Raw genomic sequence first — 22,973 nt, 5'->3', positions numbered from 1 at the left:
TGCATGGAGAGGTGCAAAAGCCAAGAGGCTGCCAGATAGTGCCAGGGAGCAGTTGGAGGCTTGGCGCCTTGCTCAAGGACACCTCGGCAGTGCCCAGGAGGTGAGCTGGCCCCCACAGCTACCATCCACACTGTATTTTTGGTCAGATTGGGACTGGAACCAGTGTTTCTCAGTCCCTCAGTCAATTCCCTACAGACTGGGCTAACTAAATGATTTTTTGGGGTGAGTAACGCTCTATTGAGTACCACCAACTGCAGTCAGGATGGTCATGTATGCTACTATATCATAGAGTATAGGGATGAAAGTATGTAATATGTGTTTGTGCTGATAGGATTCAGAGCCGGCCCGACCCATTAAGCGACATAAGCGGTCGCTTAGGGCCCCGCAGCCACTAAGGGGCCCCCTAGCAAAAAAGAAAAAATGAAAAGAAAATAAATGTCAGTACAGCGTCGCCGTGATAAGTATGTTTAATTAATTGTGTTAATATGCCTAGATTGCCTACTCTCAAATTCATGTATTATATTATTGAGTCAATAATATAATACATTAACCGTGCTTTACCTGAACCTCATCATGAAAGTGGAGAAGACGGCAGGATTGTAATTTCCCGTGTTCACTGAATGCAACAGAGGCAAGACACCAGACCAACCTGAGAGTTGAATGGAAATAAACATCTGTCTTATTGGCTGACAGGTACCTATCCTGTGAGCTGTGACAATCTTTAAAATAAACTGTCAGTCGGACTCAGAGTTTTTGAAGATGGACATAAGAACATTTCTTTCTTAAAAAAGACGAAAATTCTCAAGTGGTGGCTCACACAACAACCCCGGAGCCACAGGTAAACAAGGTATAGAAATGTCAGTACACTTCCAAGTTATGCAGACATGTAAGCAAAGCATAAATTACAGCTACGTTGACGTTACTTTGAATCGCGTGGATAAGCTAAACCGTTAGCAAGTAGCTATAGCTAGCCAGATATATTAAATAAACAGTTAGTCATACAATCTAAATGTAATGTTTTTTAGCGTTACCTGGTTATTTCAAAGAAAGCTCTCTGGGAAATGTTTACTTACTGTTCGACATGAAGCTAGAAGCTACCTTACAGTACAACGTTGATCCTGAGTCCTGTCAGTTAAAGTGTTTCATAGTTAGCTTAGCTAAGCATCAACCTAGCACTGAAATATATGGATGTTATGTGACAGTATTTCTGAGAAAAAGTCAGCTGAAATGGTAGCATAGTTGCCACTGTTTTACGTGTCGACAGCATGTTTGAACGTATTTGCAGCAGTAAATGTGGCTGTTTGGCCACTGACGTTGCCATAACAACACCTGAATTTAAATGTGTAACCTCTTTTTGTGACAGATTTTTGCAAAAAATTATAATTCTTCTGAATTATATTTCTATTGACAGCTAGTTTCTATGTTCACGTAAGAAAATAAACTAGACTAAAACTGGACATTATGAGATGGACAGCCAGAGAGAATAAATGAAAAACAGTTATGAAATACTATATGACAAAACAAGAAAACAGTTTAAAAGGGGAGTGATTTGTAAAATATCCATAAAGAAAAATCAAAAATAATTTTGCTCTCAAAGTGCACCACATTGATGCTTTTAACTTCAATATTTAAAAAAAAAATCTTCCCGGGGGAGCATGCCCCCGGACCCCCCTAGTGGAGGTGAGGACCCCCTTAGAGGAGGTGAGGACCCCCCTAGAGGAGGTTAGGTCCACGGTGTTTACATGCTTATTTATACAATATGTGTGCTTATGCTAACATCATAAGACAAAAGTTGGTTCCGTAGTGTGTGTAGTAGGAACGCGCTAAAGTGAGGGGGGCCCCCAAGCCAAAGCTCGCTTAGGGCCCCCAAAAGTCTAGGGCCGGCCCTGATAGGATTACAATAAACAAACACAGCTGACCTGCTATGATTTTTACGTCCCTATGTATTGGTTTAAGATGCATGCTTCTGTTCCTGCATGGTTGGTTTCCTGCTTTATTTTGAAGGTTTAGTCTACATCACTGTGTGGGTTGACTCCAGAGTCTGGATCAAATCGGCTCTCCTGGTGGTGACAGCGCTGTGGCCTGTCGTACAGTCTCTTTAAAAGATGCCTTCTGAGAGCTGTTCTTCAGTAAGCTGGCTCCCTAGAGATCTGACCTTCCAGCTCCATGTTTAGTTTGAAATTAAAAGTGAGCATGTGTAGTAAAGAGTCTGAATCGGCTCTGACAGGTCTGCCAGTGCTGGCCAGGGATTCAAACTGGCAAGTTTCAAAAGTCTGTTTCCTTCATCTCCAGGCTACTGTCATCTCGAGTATATCTCAGTATGGATGTACCACCCGGTCGGTTGCAGCTTGTTTTTTCAACAAGTCCTCCAACTCATACGAGCAAATAGGTCGATTGTTCAAGCGCTTATAATCACGTTATAAAGTTTTCGACCTCTAGTGCTCCCGTTGATTGCAAACGATCCAGAGGGTCGTTTATTCACAAATAACCCTCTCTGGAAAATCCTAAATTGTAGGATAGTTTGGCCATTAAAATGCTTTTTGATTAGATTTCTAGCGAGAAGTGTGTATTGTACTTTTAGAATCCACGTCCAGTGGATGTGTAGGATCTATAGTTTGATAGATATTACGAAGATGACTTGAGGTCTCGCCAGGAGAACGTGTAACGACAGCGTCCATGTAAAGTTAGCGTCAACCCTCACGGGTGAAAACAGTATTTCCGGTATCGAAGTTTTCATAATAAAACCGTATTCCCCTCACTGTCAAATGATTTTACAGTGATATCTGCCGTACTCATCCATTGTTTATGCGATATGAAATCCGAAAACATTTAAAAATAAAAGAAGATAATACTTTATTCCGAGTGTGCTTGCTTTTCTCTTCAGTCATCACATAACGGCATTGTAATACACGGTTCGGCTGCATTACATATTACAGATCTGCCGTAGATCTCTATTTATAGAGCCCTGCTTAGAAGACCTTTGGACAAACTGGAAGAACTGCAGCCGAAACTGAATATGTGACGTGGATCATAAATATATCAACAATTAAACAACATCTTACATTTCTCTTCACACAATACGTCGCCTCGCAGTATCAACACTAATTTGGCTGACTTTTATATTTGACACAATTGGTAGATAGGTTATATTTACACCATAACAGTGCACAGCTGATAGACAGGGACTTGTAGTCTTTCAAGATATTACTGATTTTCTTTGAATATAATAATGTAAATACTGAGTTGAGAGAATAGTCAGGGGATTTGGGTGATGGGAGACACATCTATGGAATCACAATTTCAATAGCTTACCATTAAATGACGGATATACCTTTCTGTCTGTGATGTTAGTATAGCAATATCCTGTACAATTATGTAAAAACATGAATAAAACTACACATCTTCAGATGTTATACATACATAAATGTCCTACAATATTAATCAGGGGTGCACACAACTTTCTCAGTGAGGTACTCAGTTGAGTACCGAGAGTCAGTGTTCGGTACTCCAAACTTCTGGCTCCCCTCAAAGTTCCCATGAAGTCCTCTGTATCGCGAATGTCAGAGGGGGGGGGGCTCCTTCAGCTTCATAAAGGGACGCAAATAGCTTTCAACCTATTGCAATGTATTCCCATCTGCGGCGGGATTTGACGCTCATGGAAGCACGGCCTTAGTTTGTGTCGGCTGCCCTTAAAGGCAATGTGAGCGTCCATTCCCATTGGATAATGGAGAATTGTACACCCGGAAGTAAGTATTCCCCTTACTGTCGATTGATTTGACAGTGATATCTGCACTACTCATCCACTAAAAAACACCAGATTATCCTTGTTGATTACACAACATTGATTGGTTTAAATTGTGTGCAATGCTTTTGTGTTTTTCCCCTTCGATTCGGAGAAACAAATATTTTTTCCGAGTAAAGGATTGCAGAATACACTACACTACCCAGCATCCCCAGCTATCGTTTAGGACTACGCCATGTGCTCTGTTTGACAAACCCCGTGATTAGTTCTCAAGCTCTGTGATTATTCAGCAGTGCTTGCTTTACTCTTTGAAAGTCATCACATGAATGTGTTTTAATAAATGGTTCGGCTGCATTAAATATTACACATCTGTCGTAGTTCTTTATTTATCTACAGAGATCAGGCTCAGAATAGACCGGAAACTATTCTTTTACCGTTCAGTTTGAATTTCACATTAAAGTTAGTAATATTTTGTTTTGATATTTTAGTTTTTTATTAACTACTAGACCGCTGGGTCATGTTAAGACCATCTTTTCTGTGTTGCTGTGGGTTTTTTCCATCGCTTTAGTGTTACAAATATCAAAACAATAACTAAATATATCCGTCGTAAACTAAACCAGAAACAGCAGTATATTTTATTTTGTTAACACTGTAAACTTGACAGCTTTTTAACCCAAACCACCTACTGGTTAAATCACGTTATTACACGTTTATAGTAATGCAATGCAGGTAGATTGTGTTGCTTTTTAATCACTGTTTAAAATGCCTTTTTCTTAATGTATTTCATTTTTGTAAAGCACTTTTGAATGTGTTATATTTTATGAAAACATTTAAATATTAAGAGTATATACAAAATAGGAGGAAAGTGGAAGGTCAATGATATAAATATAGAATAGAAAATATCAAGAAGATACTGTAAATGGTATCTATAATAATAATAATAATAATAATAATAATAATACATGGGACTTGTATAGCGCTTTTCAAGAAACTCAAAGACGCTTTGACAGAGAATAAAAAAAACAAAAAAAAATAAATACAAAAAGAGATAAAGAAAAAAAAAAATAGGGGGGCGGGGTGGTCAGTGTTGAACAGGTGGGTTTTGAGTGATGTTTTGAATACTGTGAGGGAGGAAGAATCTCTGATGCATTGGGGTAGTGAGTTCCGGAGGGTGGGTGCAGCAACGGAGAAGGCTCTGTTTAGAACTGAATAAAACAGTTCAGTGCCGGATGTACAAAGATATTAATAGGAGGATGTGCAAAAAAGACAAACTAATTAGGCTTTATTCAAACATTAAATAATACTTTAGGTTAAGGTCTTCTTTTAAATACATGTAAGCAAAAAGCTTTGGGGGTATCTGTCTACAGATAAATAATAAACCTGACAAAGTACTTAACGTTTAATATATTGCATTATTTGTTGGGACTTGACAATCAACTTTCCTGCAATGTTAACTATGTTGAAGCACTTATTTTAACCGATATTATACATATTTATTGTACTCTTATAATAAGATGTATGTAGATAGAATAAGAAATGTGCAGAATATGACAGTTTAATGGTGGAGGTACACACATATTGATAGATCTCTTGTTGAGGAACCTGTGACCCAAGTTAATCATCATTGCATAACTACAGTTAGTTGTGTATATGATATTTCAATAAACCTTTGAAAATCTTGACATCTTGAAAGGGATGTGCAAAATAGCCATTATATACAGTTTTTGATGAACAATTAGAATATAAAGAGTAATGAATATACGTTATAGGGATCTTCAGATACATCTTTTGTCTTCCTAAGCACCCACTACCAAATATCTCTCCTGATTGTTGGCACTTGACAATCACCTTCACTGAATTGTACTCGGGTGTAACTAAAGTCTGATTTTAGGGTTGTTTATAATTCACATCATTAATCCAAATCTGTAAAGTAACTTACATAAATGTAGTAAAAATACCAGGTCAGCCTTAAAGAAAGCCTTCAGGACTATAAAAGACCCCCAGCCACAAACTGTTCTGTCTGCTGCCGTCTGGCAGGCGGTACCGCAGCATCAGGACTAAAACCACCAGACTCAGGGACAGTTTCATCATACAGGCCAGAAGACTATTAAACACCTGAACTTTGAAACAACATCCATAACATTCATCTGGCTGCTACTTAGAAATTATTTGTCTAATATATCATATTCCAATCACTTGTATATAGACTTTTATTGCACTATTTAAGTTTTTACTATTTTACTATGTTTTCTTTTTGAATCTTTTCTATGTATCTTTTTTATTGTGTTGCACTGTTGGAGGAGCCTGTGACCTAAGGGGGGGGGGGGTAGGACATGTTCAAGTCTTGATTTGGATAGTGTGCTGTCGATGGGTTTCATTCCATTTCAAAGTGTTGTTTGATGCGTGTAAACTTTGCGCACTGCCACTCCAACATCCAATCACAGAGCTTGAGAACTAATCACGGGGTTTGTCAAACATAGCACATGGTGTAGTCCTAAACGATAGCTGGGGATTCTGGGTAGTTTAGTGTCTTCTGCCATCCTTTACTCCGAAAAAATATTTGTTTCTCCGAATCGAAGGGGAAAAATACAAAAGCATTGCACACAATTTAAACCAATCAATGTTGTGTAATTAACAAGGATAATCTGGTGTTTTTTAGTGGATGAGTAGTGCAGATATCACTGTCAAATCAATCGACAGTAAAGGGAATACTTACTTCCGGGTGTACAATTCTCTGTTATCCAATGGGAATGGACGCTCACATTGCCTTTAAGGGCAGCCGACACAAACGAACGCCGTGCTTTCATGAGCGTCAAATCCCGCCGCAGATGGGAATACATTGCAATAAGTTGAAAGCTATTTGCGTCCCTTTATGAAGCTGAAGGGGCCTAGGAGAGTGTCGAAAAGCTGAACGTAGATGGTGAAAAACAAATCTCCAGGTTCACTTTGAAATCTATAAAGAGAGACTTGGCCTTTATAATTTGGAATTGAAAAACGCACGACAGTCTTTCTTCTCTGCCATCATTACCAAAAACAAAAACAACGCACGTGCCTTGTTTGCTACAGTCGACAAACTAACTAACCCCCCAGTGTCAGTAGCCTCTGAATTTCTATCCACCAGGGCGTGCAATGATTTTGCCTCCTTCTTCACTGACAAAATTCAGAAAATCAGACAAGCAGTCAGTGCCTCTGCATCAGGTACAGCAAATGTGTTGTCCCTATGTCCACCTAATATCAATTCAAACACCATGACACAATTCCATCAGATTTATGATAAAAACCTAGAGGACATTATTCAACTTCTGAAATCCTCCTCCTGCTGCCTTGATATTATTCCAACAGGATTTTTCAAAGATGTTTTTCGTTGCATGACCTCAGATCTACTTCATATAGTAAACAAATCTCTTCACTCAGGTATTTTTCCACAGGCCCTGAAAACTGCAGTCATTAAACCGCTCTTAAAAAAGAATAATCTAGACGCTTCAGTAATGAATAATTACAGGCCCATATCAAACCTGCCATTTCTGGGTAAAATCATTGAAAAAGTTGTTTTTCAACAGTTGAGTAATTTCTTGCATTTAAATAACTGTTTTGTTGTGTTCCAGTCAGGCTTTCGTCCAAACCACAGGACTGAGACTGCTCTTGTAAAGGTCTTCAATGACATTCACTTAAACACAGACAGTGGCAGAACTTCAGTGTTAGTATTATTAGATCTCAGTGCTGCGTTTGACACTGTTGACCACAACATATTACTCGACCGACTAGAAAACTGGGTGGGACTTTCTGCAACAGTTCTAAATTGGTATGAATCCTACTTAAAGGACAGAAAAAACTTTGTATCTATAGGTAAATACACATCTGAGTTGACAAATATGACATGTGGGGTACCTCAAGGCTCCATCTTGGGGCCTCTTCTCTTTAACATCTACATGCTACCAATGGCTCAGATAATGAAAAACAACAAAATAAGTTACCATAGTTATGCGGATGACACACAAATGTACGTAACAATTTCACCAGGAGACTATGCTCCAATTCAAACACTGAGTAAGTGCATTGAACAAATCAATGAATGGATGTGTCAGAACTTTCTCCAATTAAACAAAGATAAAACTGAGGTAATGGGTTTTGGAGCCAAGGCAGAACGTTTAAAAGTAAGCGCTGAGCTTCAGTCTGCAATGCTCAAAACAACAGATAAAGCCAGAAATCTAGGTCTAGTCATGGACTCTGACCTGAGTTTCAACCGTCACATTAAAACAGTTACTAAATCAGCCTACTATCACCTACAGAATATATCTAGGATTAAAAGACTGATGTCACAGCAGGATTTGGAAAAACTTGTCCATGATTTTATCTTCCGTAGACTTGACTACTGTAATGGTGTCTTCACAGGTCTCACTAAAAAATATGTTAGAAAGCTGCAGCTAATTCAGAACGCCGCTGCTCGAGTCCTCACTAACACTAAGAAAGTGGATCACATCACTCCTGTTCTGAAGTCTTTACACTGGCTTCCTGTATGTCAAAGAATATATTTCAAAATACTGCTGCTGGTTTATAAAACTTTGAATGGTTTAGGCCCAAAATGCATTTCTGACCTCCTGCTAAATTATGAACCATCCAGATCTCTCAGGTCTTCAGGGACGGGTTAGCTTTCTGTCCCCAGAGTCAGAACTAAACATGGAGAAGCAGCGTTCAGTTGTTATGCTCCAAATATCTGGAACAAACTCCCAGAAACCTGCAGGTCCGCTGCAACTCTTACTACTTTTAAATCCAGGCTGAAGACTTTTCTTTTTGTCACTGCTTTTAATTGAACTATTCACATCTTAAACTGCACTGTAACTGTTATCCATGTATTTTTTCTTTTAATGTTTATTTTATTGTCTTTTCTTTTTAATGACTGATTTTAAATGCCATTTTCTTAATGTCTTTCATTTTTTGTAAAGCACTTTGAATTGCCTTGTGTTGAAAGGTGCTTTTTGGTCGTTTTTTGTAGGAGGACAGGCTGTGTTTTTTATGATCCACTAGCTTAAAATGCCAATGTTGGTTAAATATATACTGTATATTGACAACTACTTGCTAGATTTCCAAGGTGTTTGAAGAATTGATCATGCTACCAAGAGGATGATTCATAATAATGATGGTGTCCCTAGGCCTGTCCTCTAGTAACAAAAATCAAGGATTGACCACTTTTGTGTAGCCTGAGAATTCAGAACGCTGTTAATGAAAGCCAACATAAAAACATGGAGGCTGGTCTACCAATTAGCATGGCATAAGAAAATGAAATTTTGCATATAAGATGAGTCATAATGACATACATGTTCTGACATATTCTTACTCCCATTTAGATTTTGATATCTCCTTTGCCTTTCTGTATTGCCTCCCAAAAGCATACCTTTTGAATTGATTCCTACTTCTAATGCTGTACAAATCGTTTATAAATAAATAATCTAAAAGTGAATTCCATTACTTTCATATTGTTAGGTGGAAGCCTTCTGGGAGTGCTACATCAGTACATTCTGCATCTGCTGTTCTCCTTTTAGTGAGACATTGTGACTCAACTCAATCCGTACTTTGCAAAATGTAATGGTAGAACCCCGCTGCCTGCAATAATACCTCACAGCAAGACTGTACCTGTGTGCGTCTGCTGCTATCACAGTCACACTGAAGCTTACGTCTGTAACTATCACAGCGTGGGGCCATCAGGCTTCTCCACTGGCAATGCTGACGTTGTTCCACTGTGACAACGCAGGAAGCCCTCCAGTACAGAGAGAACTGTACAATAAGTTCAACTATTTGATCACTAGACCGAGACTGGAGTCAACACATTTTTTCATACCTGCTTTAGTGTTATGGGGCAGACGCAAAGGCGCCATTTATACTGGGGACGCTGATGTCCTCACCACTTATGGAAATGGCCAATGTTGTCCTTATCACTTTTCATTCGGATCATTTGTTAAAATGTTCTGAAAATAGCGTGCACAAGAACATGTACAAGCATGAGGACGGTTCACACTTTATGGGTTTATTTCTGGTAACCCAAGTGCGTCACGTTTGATATTAGTAATAATTGAATAGAGAATAGTAGAGCTTTACAAAAATTAAACAATGCATCTATCACAAAGGACCATGAAATTACGACTTGTCTCTAGGGGTAGATTGACCTGACCATAAGTAAAAAAAAAATATATCATCCTTTCTCCGCCACGACCTGCTTTGGTGTTTGCGCTGAAGTGACACCTCGTCAACATTATACATCACGTTTGGAGGGAATATATGTCTTTAAAACCATATCAAAGAGCCAGATCAGAATCAGAATTAACTTTTTTTCAATAAGACTATTGGCCAAAACCAAGTCGTATTTATCTTTTAAAAACCTAGAAAGGGTTATTAATGCCTTTGTTACCTCAAGACTGGACTATTGCAAAGCTCTGTATATGGGTAGGGGAGAGCGGGGTAATGTGAGACATTTTTTACATTTGCTCTCCTGTAGGCGAGCTAAAATGATTTATCAGTAAAATTTACACATTTCCCATTAATTCAGGATGTTTCCTAGCACTGGAAATGATCAGAATGTCTTCAGGACAAAGGGCAGTGAAAATATGATTGTTTTTTAAAAAGTGGTCTTGTGTCTCACTTTACCCCAGCTAAGGGGTGAACTGAGACAGACTAGAGAAATCAAGGGGGTAAAGTGAACCACTTACCTTTTCCACTTTTAAACTACAAAAACAACACATGTTGTAACAGTTAGAATCCTGACAGATAGATTGACAACCACACATTCCAAAACTAATGTCGGATGCGCAACATAATCATGGGGATTGGTCAATTTAGCACATTTTTTAAACAAAGTAACTCCAAACAAAGTCAAATACAACATAATATATTTCAAAGTGCTTTTCAATTAACCATTTAACCAGTTAGATTAGAACACGATATGATATGAACATCAGCTGCATATTTAAACAAGGCCTACTCTACATTCCAGCCCTGAAGGTTACAGGGAAAGGTGAACAGTTGCTCTCTCCGTGTTGTTCCTCCAGGCCTATTAGGTTGAGGCAGCTTCTTCACCACATCACCTTTAGGAACATGTGCCACATCCTTTTCTTTCATAGCAAACGTGGGTCTCTCCCGCTCTCTGTTGTTTCCCTGGATTTTTCTGAGGAATTGGGTTAGTATTTCATCCCCCTCAACCTTCTCAACCATGCCAACATAACGGATACTTCGGTGTTTTGTGGCAAAGTTGACGAGGACGAAGTCACCCACGGACAGATCTTTGTTTCCGGGGTCACTCCTCTCATCTTCAGAGCTCTCAAAATCATCCTCAAATGGGACAGGGTCATCACTCTCCTCCGAGCTGCTATCTATGATTTTCTTCTTGGGTGCCTTCTTTTTCGGTTTTCCCTTTTCTTTGCTATTTTGCTTTTTCCCTGCTAGTTTCTTTTGTCTCTCTTCATAAGCCTGTTCTATGATTTGCTTCTCTGGAGTATCTGTTAAGATGGCTGTCTTCACACGCTTTCGTTTTGTTTGTCCTCTGGGGGGACATTTTGGAAGTGGTATGATTTCCTGAGGAGACACATATCCAGGTCGTGAGACAGCTGGCGAGGCACATCCATGTGGACCATGCAAAGTGGATGGAATAGCATCAGCGAGTGGAATAGCATCTGCAGCAGGTGGTTCATCTGCAGGGGGTGGATCATCTGCAGGCCGTGGACCATCCGGATCATCTGAAGTGGATGGACCAGTGGATGCAGGCCGCAGCTCAGGGTTTGGCCGGTCTGACACCATGGATGGTGCAAACGCCTCCTCAGGGAAAATATCTCTGTTATATGGGAAGATCCCAGTGGACTTGAAGCCAGAGGTGATATTGCGTGGTGTCACTGCTGACAAGAAGGCCTCGTTCACAAATCCTGCAATCTGATAGATGGAGACTGTTTTGCCAGGGTTAGATCTCATCCACCCATCAAGAGCTCGGCTGTATAGGGTCTTGAACGGGCCATACACCGTCACGTCGAGAGGCTGCAAGCGATGGGATGTGTGGGGTGGGAGGGTGAGCAGAACAATACCATTACTCTTTGCTTTCTCCACTGCCTTGAGTGAGATGTGAGCTCTCAGATTATCCAGGATTAGCAGCATGGGATGGTCAGGAGTGCACTTAGTGTGCTTTATCAAGTGATCGAGGAACTCAGGCCAGGTGTCTTCGTTCATCCATCCTGTTCTGGTGGAGGCACCTTTGGCTCCTGGAGGTGCTCCTATCATGAAGTCGTCCTTAAACCTAACTCTGGGGAAGACAAACATGGGAGGTATGGCATTCCCAGCAGCATTCACTGCACACACCACAGTCACCAGTTCTCCTCTCTCAGCTGATGTGATAGAACCAACTTGCTTTTTCCCTTTCTCTGTCACAACCTGAATCAAGTAGAAAGTTTAGAATCAATTGCATGTGCAATCAGTAGGCTACTATTGGTCTAAAGGTACATTTTATTTTGTTGCAGTCCATTCATTTTTTTCTAGTTCACAGGCTCACAACATTACTAATAGCATTAGTTTCAGCATTCTGCCAATAGCTAGCTGGTCATTATCACAAGCCACTCAGTATCAGTCTGCTGCTCTCTAGTAGCTTACCTGCCGTGGCTTTTGTACTGTAAAGACGCCTGTTTTATCCACATTGTAAATCATGTGTGGAGGACATGTGTGTCTGTTAAAGAAGAGAGGCAAGGGAAGAACCTTATCAGAATCAAAACCAAATCTTACAGGTAAAGCCTCCATAAAACATTTGCAACTAAAGAATTAATTCTGTCACCTGTCCATCACTACAGCCAGATTTGTAAAGAACTCCCCCACTGTAGTCTTATTGAAGGCTGTAGCCCTTCCCAGGGATGTTGCCTCCGGAGTTCGGACAAAGAGATGGCGACGGGCTAGAAAGCTGCCAAACCACTCTACTCCTAAAGAGTGGACAATTCGTTATTATAAGATAAGCTTTGTGGCAAGATCAGTTGGCCTAAGTTGACCTACAGAATCATGTGATCTCTTGCGCACCCTAGCCTACCTGCACATTGTTTCTCCATCCAATTGGCAGGGACAGGGATATGGTTTTTGTCTGCATATTCAAATGCCAGTTCACGGCACTTAACTGGAGCAAGGCCATGGAACTGGTCAGCCAGTTGTTTTAAATGTTGGGCAAGCTCCTCCTCCATCTCATCTGTCAGTATTCTTTTTGCCTCAGCTACTGCACCCCAGGCTACTGATTTAACTCTCCCTTTCTCTATTTTCTTAATGAATCTTTGGAGGGTTGTCTTGTCGATATTTCTTTCCTTTCCTGCTTGTCTTAAGGACTTCTTTCCTTGCATGACCTCTGCAGCTGCACTCTCCATCTCTGTGAGGGGTGTTTGGCCCCAAGCTGTCTTCCTGATGTATCGTCTTGGCATGATGACTTTTCTACAATGTTTATGACATTAAAATTAAAACATATGTATTGTAATATTACACTAAAATATATATAAGACTAAACTTAACTTGTGCTTCATGTCGGGCTAAAGTGAGTCAGCGTCTCACTTTACCCCACAGCATCTGTCTCACTTTACCCCACAGCCACCATTTTAGAAAAAACAACATCTCTAGGCAATTCAGGCTAATCTTTAACTAGCATCAATCACATGGTTTTATATGTTGGAAGTTCATCAACATGTATGATATAAGTTTTTCAACCTGAATCAATTTGCTTTGATACTACAGTTGATTACGTTCGCAGTAAGAAAATTTACTTTTGCATGCAACAAACACATTTTTGTGAAAAAAAATACTTACCACAGAACCAGCACCAACTTCTCCTTCATGACAAGTGGGGGGTGGGAGGGGCTTGAAAACATTATGGTCACATGACCGCAAATTTGTTTCTTTGCCTAGTTACAGCGGGTGTCTCACATTACCCGGTGTCCCACATTACCCCGCTCTCCCCTATGGACCAGGCCTCAATTAGACGCCTGCAGCTAGTGCAGAACGCAGCTGCACGTCTTCTGACTGGCCACAAAAAGCGTGACCACTTCACCCCAATTCTGGCCTCATTGCACTGGCTTCCAATTCGGTTCCGAATTGCTTTTAAAATCCTTTTATTTGTTTTCAAAGCCCTAAATGGGCTGGCTCCGGCCTATATAGCAGAACTCCTCCATCGCTACACCCCAGCCAGAGCTTTAAGGTCGGCTGACCAGCTGCTGCTGATAGTGCCCAAGACCAGGCTCAAAACCCGAGGGCACCGAGCCTTCGCAGCAGCTGGCCCCAGGCTCTGGAACACTCTGCCCCTCCATGTGAGGTCGGCCCAGACCCTAGGGCAGTGACCACCAACTGGCAGCCCGCGGGCCACATCCGGCCCGCCAGACATTCTCATCCGGCCCGCACGACGGGGGTGACTGTGGCGTTGGCGGAGTGCTTACTGCGTTCGCCCCCCACCCATTTTTTTTTTTACAACGTCTCGTGAGTAAGGTGCAGTTCCGGAGTCCAACAGAGAGACAGCAGCTGCGGGACAGTAGACTGCGTACTGCGAAACCTTCCCTGCCTTGAAGAAGAAGTGATCCTTTGTTGTGAGAGTCTGCTTTGTGCGCTCCGCACCACAGCAGTAGCCTCGCTGCGACTGAGTCCAACAGAGAGGCAGGAGCTGCGGGACAGTAGACTAGAAGCAAGGTTGGGTTGTAACGGAATACATGTAACGGCGTTACGTAATCAGAATACAAAAATCAAGAAGGCTAACTGTATTCAGCTGGCGTTAAATTTGAAAAACGAGTAATCTGATTACAGTTACTTTCGTAAACCTGAAGTGAATACATTTTGGAATACTTATTGGAATTATTGGTGGAAAAGTTTCCTCACAAAATGTAATATTCATTACCGGCAGAACTGTGTGCACACTGCACAGCGCTGCAGCATGTCTGTGAGCGAGAGAGAGATGCAGCGTGTCTGTGAGGCCCCGCCCACGCACGCAGATGAGAGAGAGAGAGATCTCTTTTAAAATATATTGAAAGTTAGAAACGGAGATGGTTAGATAAAATGTGCAAGATAACGTTTATGTAGCATTTGTTTATTGTCGAAATGATGACATTTCATAACGGGATCAAATCAAAGTGAATGGCCTGCTGCTGCTGAATACATGGGGCAAGTGACTGGAACAAGTTTTAAAACTTATTACATCGTTTCAGATAATAAATAATAATGATAATTCATTCTATTTAGGGGCGCCTTTCAAAGCACCCAAGGACACCTTACAATTCATAACATATTCCAAGGAAAGGTTTTAAGACAGTACAAAGAATGCAGTCCGGGTGATGTTTTTTATGTGTGGTGCAGATGAGAGGGAGCTGTCCAGAATGACACCAAGATGTTGTGTTTGAGTTCTTGATAAGCGATTAAAACAGTAAAATAAGTGTCTCCTGTTCACCAAAACATACCCATCTGTTATGGAAAAAGACTTCAGGTCAACAACTTCAAAATTCTGGGCTATATAAAAATCGCTGGCCCGCGATAGTGTCTATTGGATACATTTTGGCCCTTGGACAAATGTAGTTGAGTAGTTGTTGTTGGTGATCCCTGCCCTATGGGTTTTTAAATCCTCACTAAAAACACACTTCTTCTCCCTGGCCTTCTAGTCAGAGCAGAGCACGACTCCTGACTTTTCCCTGTGTTTTTTATATTTCTGTTGTAAATGATTGTCTTTTATTGTGATTGTAGTAATGTGTTTGTATTACATGTACAGAACTTTGGCTCGACCAAAAATCGCTTTTATATGTGTTATATAAATAAAACTTGATTTGATTTGATTAATAGATATCCCTGTAACTGAAAATACAGAAAATATACTTTACTGATTTATAAAGGCTAGTCATTTTCTAACTCTCTCGTCTGTTTATCACTTTAACCAGATTGTCAAAGAACTCTTGTCAGCCATGCGGCAGGAACAATTGTGAATTAAAATGATTCATCACTTTACATTACCTTAAAGAAAAGCATTATTTTTTATCAAGATTCTGTATTTAGCTACGAGACCAGTTAACCTTAGCTGACCTAATGGATCATGTGATCTCTTGCACACCCTACCCTCTAAACCCTTCCCTCCAGCTGTTTGGTACAGGAATGTTGTTGTTTCTACAATGTTTAAAAAACCAATAAACATCAAGTGTGTAAAACTACGTTGAAATACCATTTTAAACAACAGAGATCTACTGGCTCAGTTTGCTCCATAGTCACTTTTAGGGGAACATTTGTCTATTTTAGTAATTCATGCTAATCTTTAGCTAAATCATTCACATTACCTGAGATTATTGATACATATTTTCAGACCTGGAAAAAAAATGTTTTGACATTACAGTTACCTGACATGTTGAAAATGTACTTTGGCAAGCAAAACATGGTTTATTGTCAGAAAACACATTTACCACTTCATCATGCGCTTCTTTCCATCACAGCCAGATATAAATGATGGGTGCTTCCTGAATGTATGGTCACATGACAACACATGTGCACAGTTCCCTAGATAAAGGGGGTGGGGCAATGTACCCACTGGCTCATCTTACTCCTCTCCCCCCTATGTATGTAGGTATTGTTTGAAGGGGGCGCTTAATGCAATAGTGCTTTTTTTTCTTTTTGAAAAAAGTGTCCCCACCACTTTTTCTAACAAAAAAACCTTTCTATGAAACATTTGTATTTACCTAACAGGTCTTTAGCCATGGTACATACATACTAGATGTGGGCTTACATACACACTCACAGTATCACTCCGCGCCACATCAGTAACATCCGGATAGTATACTACATCCTCCTTTCTTACAATGAAAGTTGCATATCACATTTGCTGTAGTAAACACTCTACAGCGGTCTCAATATTAACATTGTTCACTTGATAACATAAGAATATCTGAAATGATATGTTGTATGAGGGAAGGATATCTCTATATATACATTTTCTGTATTTATTTGAACTCCTTTTGTTGCTGTTTTGGAACATTAACATGTCAACTTAGAATCAGTGTATATCACTCCAAAATCCTCATATAAACATGAATCCTGTATATAAACAACACACCTTACTCTTCCCTCTCTTTTTTTTTTTAGCAAATAGAGTAAGGATTGTAAAGTATTAACTCTGTCTTAGCACAACCTTCACACTGAGCTAATCAGGAAATCTTTGTATCTCTCAGGTGGTCGAATAAGTCGGCACCATCTGGTTCTTGTTGTGCTCTGTGGTGATGACATTTCACATTCAACAGTCTCTGATGTGTCTGCATCTGGCGTGCATAGTTGATTGTCTTCAGGTAAGTCAGGTTCTGGGTCCATTTGGGCGTTGTGAGTTGTAATATTCATCCCGCTTCCATCACATTAGTATGCATACAAAAGTGACAGGTCACACCTCCCCCATTATGCAAATGAGCTAAGTCCCGCCTCCCCTTTGATCGAGGTGTGAGATCTCAAGTAGGTGTGATATCCCAAGTAGGTGTGAGATCCGTCGATAGGAGGGGGGTGATGTGTATTCACAGGTGTGAAAATCCCCCACTGTTGCGCCTTATGTTGTATAATAAAAAATGTTTCAATCACATTAGTATGCATACAAAGTGACAGGTGGGCCCGCCCCCAAGTGTGTGTGTGTGTGTGCGTGTGTGTGTGTGTGTGTGTGTGTGTGTGTGTGTGTGTGTGTGTGTGTGTGTGTGTGTGTGTGTGTGTGTGTGTGTGTGTGTGTGTGTGTGTGTGTGTGTGTGTGTGTGTGTGTGTGTGTGTGTGTGTGTGTGTGTGTGCGTGTGTGTGTGTGTGAGAATCAGTCACGGATGTCTTCACATGGAGATGAAGACTCCTGTCTCTTAACACCCATGGTCCTGCAGTCGGCTGAGGCTGTAAAAGTATAGAAAAAGCAGGTAGGAGGGGGTTGAGAGGAGACTCTGGGGTGTCAATATTTCCAGACCAAAATATGCGGATTCAGAGCTGATCAGAACACAGAAAGGCTGGGAAATTCTTTTTAGTTTTTGTCTACTATTTACATGTTTGTAATGTGTATGTACATATTTTCAATGCCATCTCTCTCTGTTTCTGCTAATGTGTAAAATATACAAAATAACGTTTTATATACTTACTCTCTTGTTAAAAGGCGATGAAGTTTGCAGTGTAAGCCAGCCATCAGTGTTCTATATTTTAAGGCTTTGCATACCTCAAAGTGTGTCTAAAAGTATCTTGGCAAGAGAAAAAAAAGCCAAAATTCGCCTAGGCCATTAAAAAGAAACCAAATTGCTGCTAAGAAATAAGTTCAGAAAGCTATGACTCCAGTGGAACACTGTTAGAGTCAAAAGTAACTCTCAATGTATTCAGACAGAGTATGCAGATTGGGGATGATCAGAACAAAGAAAGCACCTTCCTAGTCAAAAGTTAGTCACACACTCCCTTACTGTCGCCCTTACCTCGTCCTATGTCAGGCCTTTTGGTGTGTGTGTGTGTGTGTGTGTGTGTGTGTGTGTGTGTGTGTGTGTGTGTGTGTGTGTGTGTGTGTGTGTGTGTGTGTGTGTGTGTGTGTGAGCCAGGCCCTGCCCCCTCCTCCCCCCTTCCTGCCATCTTATCACTAGACAGAGGGGGGAGGGGTTCTCTCTAAAACACAGTGTCTGTAAAGGTGGGGGGAGACTGTCTCCCCCCCCTTCCTGCCATCTCTCTCTCTGTTTCTGCTGATGTGTAAAATATACAAAATAACGTTTTATATACTTACTCTCTTGTTAAAAGGTGATGAAGTTTGCAGCGTAAGCCAGCCATCAGTGTTCTAGTTTTAAGGTTTTGCATACCTCAAAGTGTGTCTAAAAGTATCTTGGCAAGAGAAAAAAGCCAAAATCCGCCTAGGCCATTAAAAAGAAACCGAATTCCATGTTTTACAAATGAACAGACACAAATGCAGACTTGACTACTTGGCAGTTGATTAAAGCAGATGTGTCCTTTTTCATCTCTCAAAGGTTTGGGTCCTGTTCAACACTGGGTATAGAAATATATTCAATATACAGTCATTTGTACGTAAAGATTTTTTAAGTTGTAAGCCCTTAGAAATATACATTTAATTGCATTTAAAGTGGCTGTAGACAACTTATCATAATGAAGTAGTTGATTGCACAAATTTGTAATGGATGTAAAATAAAGACGACATTAGCATTTAAATTGGCTCCCTATAAGACTTGCTTTTTCTATGAAATTATGTCTGGTTCTGAGTAGTGTTCTCCCTTTCACAATAAAAAGCCCAAACACAATACTTTCTGAATCACTGCAGGAAGTAATGTGCTAAAATGCAAATAAAAATAGCTTACAGTAGCTCCCAATTAGTTGAACAATTGGAAAACCGCAAGGACTGTGGAAACACCTACTGGCAAAGGATTGTGGATGCAAATTATGCAAAGAGGAAGACAAAACATTCTATCTAAAGCTATATAACACAATCTGCATATTGACAGTATGAGTACAACAAAAACAGTATGCATGTTGATGCAAACGACGATGTTCAGTAAACGATCAATCAAAATCGAAGGATCCAATGTATTTTTAAATGGAGCAGAAATAGAACTAGTCTCCCAGTTCAAGTATATTGAACAGGGAGTGTCATATTGGACTCGCACTTGACTTTTTAAGAAACATATCCAGAAAGTATCCAATACCATTAAATTCAACTTGCAACATTTTAAACAAATTAGACCTTTTCTTAACTGTCAATGCTGCAAAGTCATACCTCCACTGTATGATTCTATCCCACATTGAATACTGTTTTACAAACTGGTCGTTTGCTTGTGCCACACACCTGAAACCCATAGAACAGCTATTCAAGAGAGCTATCCAGGTGTTTGACAGAAATCCACAGTCATACCACCACTGTACCATCCTTGAAAATCACAATTTCTTGAGTTTTTGAAAATGTTATGTTTTTTAAAAGTATGTGTTTTTAAAAAAATTATATTTACATGGGCTGGCCCCCCTCCCCTTGGGGGAATTCATCCACAGAAAACACACTGGACGCAGCACTAGGTCAGAAACCAGAGGAGACTGTGAAGTCCACAGCAGACGGACCACCTTTGGACAAAATGTCCTCTCCATTAAAGGCAGCTCATTGTGGAATAGCCCCCCAACTGAGATACGGGATTGTCCCACTCTCAATAGTTTTAAAGGTCAACTTAAAGAATGGTTGAGCAACAAACAGACGTGTAATCACCGCTAAATAAATGCACTTTAACACAGGGGTATCTCCTCTTGCACTTTATGTAGCGCTTTTATCTTATCTTGCACTTTATATATCATAGCTGCTACATTGTACTGCCATGTGGTAAATGCTTGTATGCTGCTCATGCTCTTTCTGCATATCATGTATTTTATTTTTGCTGTATATATAAATGTCATGTTCTTATATGCTGTATGTGACGGGACTATAGATGGAAATTAGCTCAAAGCTAAAATCCGGCTCATTTACACTTATAAGCATTATTTTTGTTTTAAAGTGTTCATCAATGTGCACTACGGTAGCCCTGAAAGAATTAAACATTAAAATATGTTATCGATGTCCCCATTCCCAGTTTGTTTTGAGAATAATTGCGATGTTTACTATGTTTTGGTAGCTCTTAACAAAACAGAATTTTTGTAAAAGACTGCGACTCTAAAAGGCAAGTTTGTGATTTTAACACTGTGTTTCGACAAAACAATACATTATACAATATTACGACTTTTTGCCATATTTTTAACACAATATACTTGTACCTTTTTTTTTTTTTTTGTGGTTGTAGGGCTTCAAGATATTTAGCATGTCATGCATAAACACGGTGTCATCTTTTCCTTGAAACGGACGTGCTGTCCGTTTCAAGTTATTTTTCTGCTTCTTCATCCTCTGAATTTTCCTCCTCCATCCCTCTTCCTTCAGCCAGCACAACAAGAATCAAGGTGGATCTGTGAAATGAAACACCTCTTCCCAAAGCGTGACTTCCCTATTGAGAGCATGCGTCTTTGGCAGTAGGGTCTAAACCAGGGGTCGGCAACCCGCGGCCCACGGGCCACATGCAAAAAAATGTAGTTTTTGTCTGATATAACAATAAATACAACTTAGCGATCAAGCTATGAAATATGTTTTGCGGCTCCAGACAAAAAAAGTTTGGGGAAAAAGGAGCAAAATGGCTGTTTTGGTCAAAAAGGTTGCAGACCCCTGGTCTAAACCAATTGGCCAGATATACTAACATGCAGAACGTACGGTATGTTTGAAGACTAACCATTTATCCAGTTCAAGCTGTCTTTAAGATGTGACATTGCGCTCTGACTATTCCCCGTAAAATCGTGACAAACTATGACTTATTCTTAAATTTGACCTCTTGCTGCTTGGTTGAAAATGATAGATGAAAAATAACTTTAAAAAAAAAAAGACTCACAGAGCGAGGGACATTATACTGGTGAAAAAACTCTCAATTCTACAGATGACTCCCCCCACTCAACGCAATAAGTCTCTCCCTCCACTCAGCAAAGCATCTAAAACTAAGGACCCCACTAAGACGACAGTTTGAAAACTAGCTATGGATCTGAGAAAAACCAAGTCTCCCCCCGTGAGTTGCAGCCAGGAACAATCTCCTGGACTACCATCATCACCACCATTCTGGACACCCGAATCTTGCAATACTACTGCTGCTTATTTTGCTCCTTGGGCCAAGACGTCTCTGTTTATGGACACAGTGAAATCAGTGTTGGTTGATATTGTGGAGGGGGTGATACAACGGTACAGAGAAGAAATATGCAACGGATGCCGAGTCAGTCACCCCGGCCAGAGGCAACACGATTGTCTGAATGACATGCCCGATTTTTTTCTTCAGAAGCAATTACAACGCGTTAATGAAAAGACTCTGGCACACCGACTTCATTACTGAGATCGACCAGACTCTTATTGATAAAGACATTTTCACGGATGATTGGAGGATCCAAGGCGCTTCGGAGGCTTTTCTGCACAATCTCAAAAATTGTAGACGCCTCAAGGAGAGACTTGAAAAGATCCATGCAGAGTTGGATGGAGAAGAAGAAGACTAATGACCTGCGGTTGGTTGAAGCCAGGGATTTTTTCTTTTTCGATACATTGAGTTTTTCTTTAAAATAAAAATGGGGAACTACTATGCAAAACGCTCGGTATATATTGATCAGAATGTAGTCAATACCCTTTTAATAAGTGTGGTGATGAGGACGATTGAAAACAGAGTGAATAGTGATCCCTGTGTAAACAGAATGGCTGAAGTTTGTAAACTAGAAGACATTTTGGATATCGTTCGTTCTGGCAGTACTATTCCCGGTCATTGGGAAACGATTGTAAACTAAACATTTAAAGTGGTCCTGGAATCTTCATTTTCCGAAACATTCTGTAACATTACCGAAGAAATGAAACAAACATCCAAAGTGTATCATGTGCTCTCATTGTATGCTCTGCTTGTAGATGTAATGCATCTTTGTGTCAAAAACAGCATATACATGAATATTTTGACTGAAGTGAAAAAACTCCATCATGATATTTCCAGTAATCTGGGGAATTCTAAGCTGGAGACGGTCCTGGGGATGTTACAATCAGTATAACTATTGATTTTGTGTGTGAAAAAATGTAAATGTAAATAGGACATTTAAAAAAAAAGAAAAAAAAAAGTGTTTTTTACATTTTAAAAACTGTTGTCTTCATTATAGCAAGGGGAGCGTGTCTGATACATGTGTATTACAGTCTTTCACATGCACTGTTGTCTTCATTATAACAAGGGGAGGGTAACAGTGAAGATGTATGATACATGTGTATTGAAACGTGCGTATTATACCCCCACAGAAACACGGAAACATGGAAACACAGAAACACAGAAACACAGAAAACACTGAAACCACTGAAACACTGAAAAAACACAGAAACACTGAAACACCGACACACAGAAACACCGAAACACAGAGACACAGAACCACAGAAACACCGAAACACAGAAACACAAAAACACAGAAACACAGACACACCGAAACACTGAGACACAGAACCACAGATACACAGAAACACAGAAACACAAAAACACAGAAACACAGAAACACTGAAACACCGAGACACAGAACCACAGAGACACAGTAACACAGAAACACAAAAACACAGAAACACAGAAAACACAGAAACACAGAAACACAAAAACACAAAAACACTGAAACACCGACACACCGAGACACAGAACCACAGAAACACAGAAACACAAAAACACAG

General features: G+C 40.1%; 2 protein-coding genes across 3 annotated transcripts in view; both read right to left on the bottom strand.

The window, feature by feature from the left end:
• Nucleotides 1-22,973, bottom strand: part of LOC307013659 (uncharacterized protein) — a 467,775-nt gene that overhangs the window by 170,848 nt on the left and 273,954 nt on the right. The window lies entirely within an intron of this gene.
• On the bottom strand, nt 10,701-13,698 carry LOC307013975 (uncharacterized protein). 2 transcript variants are annotated; one of them, XM_079641631.1, is made up of 5 exons: nt 13,547-13,692; nt 12,789-13,177; nt 12,543-12,684; nt 12,365-12,437; nt 10,701-12,148 (listed from the first exon to the last, which is right to left on the bottom strand). In XM_079641631.1, exons 2-5 carry the CDS (start codon nt 13,165-13,167, stop codon nt 10,712-10,714), a joined length of 2,031 nt encoding a protein of 676 aa, XP_079497757.1. In that variant the 5' UTR covers nt 13,168-13,177; nt 13,547-13,692; the 3' UTR covers nt 10,701-10,711. The 2 variants fall into 2 exon arrangements, with proteins under 2 accessions (XP_079497757.1, XP_079497756.1); XM_079641630.1 differs by having other exon boundaries at nt 12,789-13,698.

The sequence above is a fragment of the Notothenia rossii genome (genome assembly GCF_949606895.1).
Source record: "Notothenia rossii genome assembly, chromosome: 7".
In the NCBI taxonomy this organism is placed as follows: Eukaryota; Metazoa; Chordata; class Actinopteri; order Perciformes; family Nototheniidae; genus Notothenia; species Notothenia rossii.
The sequence above is the reverse complement of the archived record's forward strand: the minus strand, read 5'-3'. Positions and strand labels throughout refer to the sequence as shown.

Coding starts and splice junctions, on each gene's coding strand:
- LOC307013975 (XM_079641630.1), bottom strand. CDS start 13,167: ATGCCAAGACGATACATCAGGAAGACAGCTTGGGGCCAAACACCCCTC. Junction 12,438..12,542: donor CTGGCTGTAGTGATGGACAG/GTGACAGAATTA, acceptor CTTCTTTAACAG/ACACACATGTCCTCCACACA. Junction 12,149..12,364: donor CAGTACAAAAGCCACGGCAG/GTAAGCTACTAG, acceptor TACTTGATTCAG/GTTGTGACAGAGAAAGGGAA.